Consider the following 12,107-nt stretch of genomic DNA (forward strand, 5'->3'; position numbering starts at 1 on the left):
GTGGTATGAAAGAAATGAAGTTTTATGAAAGGTTAAAGGGTCAGTGCAAAGTTGTAAGCCCAAAGGACCTGTACTGTGCTGTAATGTTCTATGTTTTATGTTCAACCAGTGATAGGTTTCTGCCCTTTTGAATCTCATGTCACAGTGGCAGTCTATTCAGTCCATCATGTCTCTGTAGGTCTTGTTTGAAAGAACTATCCAGTCAGGAATGCCCTCTCATAAAACTGCAGACAACTTGACATTAATCATTATATGTTGTCATAACCCTGTGTATTTGGTTTCTTATTGTTAATGCACCATATTCTTTTCTTGTACATTAATCCCGTGCGAAGATTAATTTTTATAAATGGCCTCTTTTCTCTCCCCAGCTCTGTTGCTGCTCTATGATGTCACAAGCAAAACATCATTTGACAACATTCAGGTAGGCAACGTATCACTTAGCAGAGGTGCTAGTTGGTACTTTGTATATGTTGAAACAAGAGACAACCATCAGTTTCATATTGATTGCTATGGACAGGAGTGACTGTAAAGGAACTTCAATAAAGGAATGAGAGTCAACGCCTGGTTTTATTGTAAATAGGTTTTATTCTTGACTAAGGTTTGAGAGTCAACGAATGATTTATTGTAAATAACTTTATTTATTGAATAAGGACTCATAGCTAACAAATGGTTTTTGTAAATAATTTTATTTTGTAATATTTCTGAATAAAGTATATTTTTGGAGGAAAAAAATATGACTCCAATTTGAAATGAACTGGTTGTAATCTGGGTGATAAGTGCACTGTTTCAATAGCTTGTTCAAAATAAAATGATCACCCACCTTGAAGGAGAAACAAAAATCAGCAGCTCTCTGTCTGCAAGAACAAGGATAAAATGAACTTTTGAGTTGCTTATTTGGAACGGCAGACTTGGTATTTTAGGCTCTGAAGGCTGTGAGTGCAGAAATTGTTGAGGACTGTTTGCTTACAATGCTCTATATTAAGATTTATTAAAATGTTAATCAATGCTGAGGTTTGTGCAAAGCAAACAAATTGACTTTTCTGACCAATAGCCTTGTGTGTGACACATTGTATAATCAATTGTTAAGGCTGGTTCCCATTTTATGAATTATAAATACCTGCTTCATTATTTGGAAGTGTGATATATGGATAAACCGCTCGCTCAGTTTGTACGGCATGATGAATTAGTCATCAGGGACCCCACCATCCAGGCCGTGCTCTCTCCACACTGCTACAGTCGGGATGGATGTCTGGGAGCCTCAAGACTCACACCACCAGGTTCAGGATTAGTTATTACCCCTCAACCATCAGGCTCTCGAACCACAGGGGTAATAACACCCCAACCCTGAATTTATATATCCACTTTTAAGAACTATACTTCTCATGCTCGATATTTATTGTTTATTAATGCTTATTATTATTATTTTTTTAATTTGCACAGTTTGTTGCCTTTTACACATTGGTTGTCCATACTTGTGTGCATTTTCATTGATTCTGCTGTTTCTTTGTATTTACTGTGAATGCCCACAAGAAAATGAATCTCAGGGCAATATATGGTGACATACATGTACTTTGATAGTAAATTTACTTTGAACTTTACAGTCTATTCAGTGCTATACCAAAGGAGTGTTAGAGAGAACTGCATTTACTCTTGACTTCAAAAGCTCTTTTACATTTCGTGATTTGTGTTTCCTTTTGGAAGACCTTTTCTTCAGAATTAAATGGTCAAGTAATTGCAAGTGTACCGAAGATCAGTTTCCTATCTGGGCAAGATGTTAGGAGAGCTGAAAGGTTTGTAAATAATGTTTGCTTGTTGGTAACCTTTGCAAATCCTAATCATCTTTGCTTAAAGGTTGAATCTACACTCAGCGGCCATTTTATTAGGTGCCTCCTGTACCTAATAAAATGGCCACTGAGTGTATGTGGCCTTCTACTGTTGTAACCCATCCACGTCAAGGCTCAATGTGTTGTGCATTCAGAGATGCTCTTCTGCACAACACTGTTGTCATACATGGCTATTTGAGATTGGGGACCGCTTCGTCGAGCACCTCTGCTCCATCTGCCACAACAGACAGGATCTCCCGGTTGCCACCCACTTCAACTCTGCTTCACATTCCCATTCGGATATGTCCATACATGGCCTCCTCTACTGCCATGAGGCCAAACTCAGGTTGGAGGAGCAACACCTCATATACTGTCTGGGTAGTCTCCAGCCCCTTGGTATGAACATCAAATTCTCCAACTTCCAGTAATTCCCTCCCTCTCCCTTCCCCCATCTCACTTTCACTCTGCCTCCTCTTCCAGCTGCCTAAAACCTCTCTCATGATTCTGCCTTCTTCTACTACCCATAGTGCTTTCCCCTTACATTCCTTCTTCACCTCTCCGGCCTATCCCCTTCCCCACCCCTTGATCTTTCCTCTGATTGGTTTTTCACCTGGCACCTTTCACCCTGCCTCCTCCTTCTTCAGTCTTGACGAAGGGTCTCGGCCCGAAACCTTGACTGCTCGTTTCAACAGATGCTGCCTGACCTGCTGAGTTCATCCAGCTTGTTTGTACATATTGATTTGACCACAGCATCTGCAGTGTACTTTTTGTTTACTATTTGAGTTGCTGTTGTCCTCCTGTAAGCTTGAACCAATCTGGTCTTTCTCCTCTGACCTCTTTCACTAAAAAGACATTTTTGCCCATAGAACTGTTGCTCACTGGATGTTTTTTGCTTTTTGCATTGTTCTCCATAAATTCTAGAGACTGTTATGCGTGAAAACTCGAGGAGATCAGCAGTTCTGAGGTGCTCACACCATCCCATCTGGCGCCAACAATCATTCCACTCTCAAAGTCACTTAGATCACATGTCTTCCCTGTTCTGATGTTTGGTCTGAACAACAACTGGACCTCTTGACCATGCCTGCATGCTTTAATGCCTTCAGTTGCTGCCACACGATTGGCTGATTAGATATTTGCATCAACAAGCAGGTGTACAGGTGTATTTAATAACGTGGCTACTGAGTATAGTTTCACATCGTTGTTTTGCTCATTCAGAGAAGGACAATAGGTGTGAAGACAAGCAAGTGGAAAAATAATGTAATAGCTTGTGTTTTGTAATTATAATAAAGATGAAACTGTAGAGTAGTGACAGCTGCTGTTGACAGAACTGTCAGGTGACTTTAGGTTACCAGTGATGTACTCACCATTATCCAGTTTGGGTGTCTCCACGGCAACTCAGTACCATGCCTCACAAAAGTCTTGCTCTAAATAGGACCTGAATTCTGCAGGTGTAATTAATTTTTAAATTTGTTCCTTGTTCTCTGATTCAGTAGTAATAGATATTTGCAAACAAAGGAAACACTGTACATGTGTTAAAGTTTGTAAAGACTCTAGGATGATATAAAACTACTCACTAACCCCATTCTCCTGCCGTCTCCTGGTAACCTTTCTAAGCAAGAATCTATCAACCTCCGCTTTAAATATACCCGCTGACTAAGCCTCCACGGATGTCTGAGCCAATGAATTCCACAGATTCACCACCCTCTGGTTAAAGAAATTCCTCCTCATCGTTGTTCTAAAAGGCCGTCCTTCTAATCTGAGGCTATGCTCTCTGGTCCTAGACTTCTCCCATCTTTGGAAACATTCTGTCTTTCTATGTGGTCGAGTTGTTAAGTCGAATCCAACTCCTTGTAACCTCATGGTCCGTAGGGTTTTCATGGCAAAATACGGAAGTAGATTGCCAGACCTTTCTTCCGCGCAGATACAGCTGCCCAGGTTGGGAGCCGGCTGGGTTTGAACACAGGACCATCTGCCCTGAAGTCCAGTGCTGATGCCACTACACTACCAGCCAGCCCCTCCTTCTATACCTTTCAGAATCTGTGTGGGTTTCAATGAGAAACCCTCCCCCCATTCTTCTAAGGTCTATTGAATACAGACTCATAACCATCAAATGCTTTTCATAACGTTAACCCTTGGACCAATGTTCCCTCTAAGGTGTGCATGTGTGCGAGGTAATATATCTTTTGCTATTTGCTCACAAAGGAATTTAAAAGGCGCACGAAAGGTTGTCACCCTCTACCTGATTGACATGTTAAGTATATTTCACGATCGTACACAATCACATTTCCTTTTCTGATTTCTGATGCAGACGGTGTTGACAACATGGTGTTCGCGATGATTTGTCTGCAGATATTGGAACTGGCTTATTCATACCGTCTTTATTGAAGAAATTATTCAGTGTACACCTCTATTGTTGTCACCCAGCAAAAAATTGCAGAGCACAAGACATTTGTGCACACTGGTCATTACAAACTAGAGAGAACACTGGTCGGCACCTTCTTCGGTGTCAGCACACCCTTCAGTTATACCTGGGAGCAGAATGACACAGAATGCTCTGAATGCTCTTTGATCAAGTGGTTCAAGCGTTCCAGTGCATTCGAAATGCCGTACCACATCGTGATACAAACAGACAAATAAACATTGAAAAAGGGAGCGTAAAACTGAGATGATGAAGATGTGTCCATACAGTCACCCCTTCATATTAAGGACTTGCACTTCTCTGCATCTTTAAAGTTATCACAGGTGATAACTTTAAATGCTTACATACCCCCTCTGCTATAACTCCACTTTGAAGTTTGTAGCAAGAGGCTGATTCATTGCCTTTGCTAGGTTTAAACTGCTCTGCACTCTTGTAGAACATCACCATTGTAGCATGAGACACTTTGTGGTGTGTGTGACTTATGAGCTCCTCTTAAGTCGTAACTCATAATCAGTGCTGAAAGATGTCTGTGCACTGCAGGGTACTGTCTTACAAGGCTAATTAAACATGGCATCAACCCAACTTGCTCATCACTGCTAAGACAGCGAGGAAATGTTAGATATTTGCAACGAAGGACATGGTAGAAGTACTCACTGCTGGAATCTGGCTGTGAGGACGATTGGTATTGGAACCAGTTTAATATTGTCACGTGTACCAAGATTCAGTGCAAAGCTTGCCTTGCATATGACGCATTTCGCTGTGAGTTTCAGTGGTTCCATTTAATATCAGAGAATGTATGCAGTGTACAACCTGAAATTCCCACTCTCTGCAGACATCCATGGAACAGAAAAACCCTAAACAATGAATGATAGAAAAAATGTAAGAACCCCAAAGCCCCCGCCTGTGCACAAGCAGCAACCCCCCTCTTATTCCAGCATAAAGAATCATCATTCCCACCACCTGCCATGCAAACGACAGCAAAGCCCCCAAAGACCATGGTCTACAGTGCATCAAAAACAAACTGTTCTCTCCGACATTTTCGACATCCCACAGGCGCTGTCTCTCACCAGCAGGTGATGAATTAATAATCTGAATCCTGAATCTGTTTGTACAGATCAAATCATTTCACGGTAATGATTAATGACTAGGTTGGGGTAATAGTTGTCCAGAAGTCAGAGACTGGCTGGGATGACACAAAGGTCGGAGGTGTTGTGGATAGTGTGGAGGGCTGTCAGAGGATACAACAGGACATTGATAGGATGCAAAACTGGGCTGAGAAGTGGCAGATGGAGTTCAACCCAGATAAGTGTGAGGTGGTTCATTTTGGTAGGTCAAATACGATGGCAGAATATAGCGTTAATGGTAAGACTCTTGGCAGTGTGGAGGATCAGAGGGATCTTGGGGTCCGAGTCCACAGGACACTCAAAGCAGCTGCGCAGGTTGACTGTGTGGTTAAGAAGGCATACGGTGTATTGGCCTTACATCAATTGTGGGATTGAGTTTAAGAGCCGAGAGGTAATGTTGCATCTATATAGGACCCTGGTCAGACTCCACTTGGAGTACTGTGCTCAGTTCTGGTCGCCTCACTACAGGAAGGACGTGGAAACCATAGAAAGGATGCAGAGGAGATTTACAAGGATGTTACCTGGATTGGGGAGCATGCCTTATGAGAATAGGTTGAGTGAACTCGGCCTTTACTCCTTGGAGTGACAGAGAATGAGAAGTGACTTGATAGAGGTGTACAAAAGAATGAGAGGCATTGATCGTGTGGATAATCAGAGGCTTTTCCCCAGGGCTGAAATGGCTAGCTTAAGAAGGCATAGTTTCAAGGTGTTTGGAAGTAGGTACAGAGGAGATGTCAGAGGTAAATTTTTTATGCAGAGAGTGGTGAGTGCGTGGAATGGGCTACCGGTGGAGGAAGAAACGATAGGGTCTTTTACGAGACTCGTGGATGGCTACATGGAGCTTAGAAAAATAGAGGGCTATGGGTAAGCCTAGGTAGTTCTAAGGTAGGGACATGTTTGGCACAGATTTGTGGGCTGAAGGGCCTGTATTATGCTGTAGGTTTTCTATGTTTCTATGGCGAAGGTATGAATCTGTGAAGTGGACACGTTGATGTTTCAGGTTGAGAACCTTTGTTTGTACTGAAAGAGGAGAGTCTTATAGTCATAGAGAACTGCAGTTCAGAAGGAACCTTTCGACCCATCTTGCCTATGCTAATCCATTTTTTGCCTAGCCTGAACTACCCGCACCCAGACCACAGCTCTCAATACTTCTCTCATCTATGTACCTATCTAAACTTCTTGTGAGTGTTACAATTGAACCCGCATCTACCACTTCCACTGGCAGCTTGTTCTGCACTTACATGACCTTCTGAGTGAAGAAGTTTTCCATCAGATTCCCCTTAAATATTTCATCTCGCACCTAAACCTAAAACATCTAGTTCTAGTCTCATCCAATCGTAGGGGAAAAAACCTGCATGTATTTTGCCGTTCATAATTTTACATGCCTCTATCAAATCTCCTGCCATTCTCCTACACACTAGGGAAGAACACTACTCTGGGTGATGGTTCCATGAGACTGTTACTTTCACTTCTTTTACATCTTTTTCTTTTAAATTTGGTTCTGGTCCTGTTGGAACCTGTTGGAGTAGAGTGATCTTGCACTTTGCTGTCTCCAAGAAGGTTCTGGGAGGCGTGTGGCCTCGAGGCCAAGAAGCTTAGAGACAGGGTGCAAGCCCATGATTGACTCCGTTTCTCACCAATTTCACCGATTAAAGTGTGGAGGAAGATTGAATATATCAAGGCGATTGTGGAAAGCGAGTGAGTGGGTATATTTGGTCTTTTACTGTTGCTAGTTTGGGTGACTTTGAATCGGGATGGCTTGCAGTTAATGAAGTCTGAGGTGAATGGAATATGGACTCTTGATTTTGTGTTTTATTTTCTGTGTTCTTGCTTGTTCTTTCGCGTTGGTGTTTTCTCGTTTTTTTTTGCATGGGGGAGGTTCATTGGCATGATTTGTTATTTGTATGTGGGGCGATGGAAGTTATTTTTTTCTTTGAACGGGTCCCATGGTTTTCTTTGTTTCATGGTTGTCTGTGTTATGTGGCTGTCTCAGGGTTGTATACTGCATACATACTTTGATAATAAATGTACTTTGAATCTTTTGAACTTTGAATCCTTTAAATCAAGTCTTAACCTTTTTCACCCTTTTCTATAACTCAGGTTCTCAAGTCGTGATCTCATTCCTGCACTCTTTCAAACTTATTGATATCTTTCTTGTAAGTAGGTGACCAGAACTACACATGATGCCCCAAATTAGGTCTCACCAATGTCTTATACAACTTCAACATAACATCCCCACTCCTGTACTCACTGCTTTCATTTATGAAGGCAATTTTCCATAAACTCTCTTTACGGCCCTATCTACCTGTGACATCACTTTAGACCATGAAAGCATAAGGCATAGGAGCAGAAATAGGCCATTCAGCCCTTTGCATCTGTTCCGTCATTCTGCCATGGCTGAGCTGTTATCCCTCTGAACCCCATTTTCCCTGTAACCTTTGACATTACTAATCAAGAACCTATCAACCTCCACTTTAAATATATCCAGTGACGTCCTCCACAACCATCTGCAGCAGTGATGTCCACATATTCACCACCCTTTGACTAAAGAACTTCCCCTTCATCTCTGCCCTAAATAGGTGTCGCTCTATTCTGAAGCTGCACCTACTGGTCTTAGACTCCCCCACTGTAGGAAACATGCTCTCCACATCCACTCTATCTAGGCTTTAAAGTATTCATTAGGTTTCAGTTAAGTTCCCCCTTCATTTTTCTAAACTCCAGTGCGGCCAGTCCCAGACCCATCAAACACTCCTCAGGTGTTAACCCTTTCATTCCCAGAATCATTCTCATGAACCTCTTCCAGACCCTCTCCAATGCCATCATACCTTTTCTTAGATAAGGGGCACAAAACTGCTCACAATACTCCAAGTGTGGTCTGACCAGTGCCTTAGAAAGCCTCAGCACTGCATCCCTGCTTTTATATTCCTTTTTTGAGAGGACTAGAATACTTCACTCGTATCTTCTTGGAACTGATTCCACACTGTCAAGGACTCTACAGTATTATTTATTTACATTTACTTTTTATTTGCACAATTTGTCTTCTTTTGTACGTTGGTTATTTATGTCTTTCTTTGCATGTGGATTTTTTTGTTTCTATTTTACTTCTCAGTTCTACACTGCATGGCTGCAAGAAAATGTATCTGTGTAGTCATTGTCGTCAATATGTGCCATGTCATAAGACATGGGTGATCATTGTCTTTCCATGGCTATGATTGTTCTTGGCAAATTTTTCTACACATGTGGTTTGCCATTCTGGGCAGTGTCATTACCAGACGGGTGACCCACCCATTATCAATACTCTTCAGCAATTGTCTGCCTGATGTCTTTTCAAATCTTTTTTTTATTATTATTATTATTATTATTATTATTATTATTATTCAAAAATACACAGGTACATCAAAGTAACAACACTTACAATGCTCAAAAAAATTATCTTAAAGATTGAAAATTTTTGTGAATAAAAAAGCAAGAAAAGTGAGAAAAAGAAACCCATTGAGGGCACAACCCCGGAGCCAGGCGTCATATAGAAAGCTTCTAAAAATAAACATCAAACCACCAACAAGAAGAAAAAATATATCAAAACAAAATTTACACTTAGATTGTGGAGGAAATCTATCAGTTAACTGAAATGATAGTAACGAGCAAATGAGCCCCATCTCTTCTCAAAATCAAATAAAGGTTCAAAGGTTCGATTTCTAATTTTCTCCAAACTGAGACACAGCATCACTTGAGAGAACCATTGTGACAAAGTAGGAGCAGATATATCCTTCCATTTCAACAAGATGGCCCTCCTAGCTATCAATGTAACAAACACAATAACATGTTGGTCAGACAGAGAAATACCATGAATATTTTGAGGAATTATTCCAAAAAGCACAGTCAATTTATTAGGATGTAAGTTGATTCTAAGTGCTTTAGAAATTGTCGAAAAGACTGACTTCCAGAACGGTTTTAATATAGAACATGACCAGAACATATGTGTCAGTGTAGCTATCTCAGTTTTACATCTATCACAATAATTGTCAACATTGGGAAATATTTTAGAAAGTCTTTCTTTTGTCCAATGGTAACGATGTACAATTTTAAATTGAATCAGTGAATGACTAGCACAGACAGAGGAAGAGTTAACCAACTTCAGAATCCACGTCCAATCCTCTCATATAAAAGTCAAATTGAGTTCTTTCTCCCAATCCTGTTTAATCTTAAGTAAAGGACGCTTATCCCATTGTAATAATAAATTATAGATTCTGCCTGATGTCAGTGGTCGCATAACCAGGACTTGTGATATGCACCAGCTGCTCACACGACTGTCCACCACCTGCTCCCGTGGCCTCACATGACCTTATCGGGGGCAGGGGCTAACTAGGTTCTACATCTTTCCCAAGGGTAACCTGCAGGCTAGTGTTGGGAAAGAGTGCCTTACATCTCCTTTGGTAGAGATATATCTCCATCCTGCCGCTCAAGGTAGTGTATATAATTTGATAATAAATTTGATTTGAACTTGGAACTTTGAAGTTTGATGATCCAGTTTACCACATGATCATCTAAATGATCCAAGTATAGATGACAAACAACAATGGACCCAGCACAATCTCTGGGGCACTAGCCACATTCCTCCAGTCCGAGAGTGACAACCATCTCCTACCACTCTCTGTCTTCTCCTGCAAAGCCAATGCTGAATCCAGTTTACTACTTTATCCTGAATGCCAAGTGACTCAACGTTTTGGACCAGCCTCTCGTGCGGGGTTGCCAGTATCTCCACGATACTCTTTCAGTTCTGACAAACGGCCTCGACTCGATACATCAACTGTCCCATTTCAGTCCACTGATACTGCCTGACCTTCTGATTTTCTCCAGCAGGGTGTGTAAAAAAACACAAAGAAAGCTCCAGATTCCAGCATTTACATTTTGAAGGTCAGATTCTTTTGGGAAGTGGGAGGTATAGCAGACAGCTTGAGCACAGCTAGCTCCCATGTGATGATAAACAGATAATCTCTTCAGGTTAATGTTGACTGCAGGATAAATCTTAACCATAATGCAGGGAGATATGGCTCCTCGGCCCCTTGAATTAATGCCAGGGAATCTTTCACATCCTCCTTGGGAAGCTCGCTGTATGCACTTCTCTGCAGATCAGACGGTATCTGGAGACTGAAATGGAACAGTCAGTGTTAGTACATAGAACATAGAATAGTACAGCACATTATAGGCCCTTTGGCCCACAATGTTGTGTCAACACTCAAACCCTGCCTCGCATATAACCCCCCACCTTAAATTCCTCCATATACCTGTCTAGTAGTCTCTTAAACTTCACTAGTGTATCTGCCTCCACCACTGACTCAGGCAGTGCGTTCCACGCACCAACCACTATCTGAGTGAAAAACCCTCTAATATCCCCCTTGAACTTCCCTCCCCTTACCTTAAAGCCATGTCCTCTTGTACTGAGCAGTGGTGCACTGGGGAAGAGGTGCTGGCTGTTCACTCTGTCTATTCTTCTTAATATCTTGTACACCTCTATCATGGCTCCTCTCATCCTCCTTCTCTCCAAAGAGTAAAGCCCTAACTCTCTTAATCTCTGATCATAATCCATACTCTCTAAACCAGGCAGCATCCTGGTAAATCTCCTCTGTACCCTCTCCAATGCTTCCACATCCTTCCTATAGTGAGGCGACCAGAACTGTACACAGTACTCCAAGTGTGGCCTAACTAGAGTTTTATAGAGCTGCATCATTACATTGCTTCTCTTAAACTCTATCCCTCGACTTATGAAAGCTAACACCCCATAAGCTTTCTTAACTACCCTATCTACCTGTGAGGCAACTTTCAGGAATCTGTGGATATGTACCCCCAGATCCCTCTGCTCCTGCACACTATCAGGTATCCTGCCATTTACTTTGTACTCTGCCTTGGAGTTTGTCCTTCCAAAGTGTACCACCTCACACTTATCCGGGTTGAACTCCATCTGCCACTTCTCAGCCCATTTCTGCATCCTATCAATGTCTCTCTGCAATCTTCGACAATCCTCTACACTATCTACAACACCACCAACCTTTGTGTCATCTGCAAACTTGCCAACCCACCCTTCTACCCCCACATCCAGGTCGTTAATAAAAATCACAAAAAGTAGAGGTCCCAGAACAGATCCTTGTGAGACACCACTAGTCACAACCCTCCAATCTGAATGTACTCCCTCCACCACAACCCTCTGCCTTCTGCAGGCAAGCCAATTCTGAATCCACCTGGCCAAACTTCCCTGGATCTCATGCCTTCTGACTTTCTGAATAAGCCTACCGTGTGGAACCTTGTCAAATGCCTTACGAAAATCCATGTAGATCACATCCACTGCACTACCCTCATCTATATGCCTGGTCACCTCCTCAAAGAACTCTATCAGGCTTGTTAGGCACGATCTGCCCTTCACAAAGCCATGCTGACTGTCCCTGATCAGACCATGATTCTCTAAATGCCCATAGATCCTATCTCTAAGAATCTTTTCCAACAGCTTTCCCACCACAGAGGTAAGGCTCAGTGGTCTATAATTACCTGGACTATCCCCACTACCTTTTTTGAACAAGGGGACAACATTCGCCTCCCTCCAATCCTCTGGTACCATTCCTGTGGACAATGAGGACATAAAGATCCTAGCCAGAGGCTCAGCAATCTCTTCCCTTGCCTCATGGAGCAGCCTGGGGAATATTCCATCAGACCATCATAATGAATGAAATGCATTCATTAGTAAATAAA

The 12,107-nt window shown here is 42.0% G+C and overlaps 1 protein-coding gene across 2 annotated transcripts in view; it reads left to right on the plus strand.

Moving 5' to 3' along the window:
- The window catches only part of LOC140735318 (ras-related protein Rab-26), a 464,020-nt gene that overhangs the window by 294,220 nt on the left and 157,693 nt on the right, over positions 1-12,107 (plus strand). For both annotated transcript variants that reach the window (XM_073060213.1, XM_073060212.1), the window contains exon 5: positions 369-421. In XM_073060213.1, coding sequence (XP_072916314.1) covers positions 369-421 — 53 coding nt within the window. The remainder of the gene's footprint in view (positions 1-368; positions 422-12,107) is intronic.

Source organism: Hemitrygon akajei, chromosome 11 (assembly GCF_048418815.1).
Source record: "Hemitrygon akajei chromosome 11, sHemAka1.3, whole genome shotgun sequence".
NCBI classification, from domain to species: domain Eukaryota; kingdom Metazoa; phylum Chordata; class Chondrichthyes; order Myliobatiformes; family Dasyatidae; genus Hemitrygon; species Hemitrygon akajei.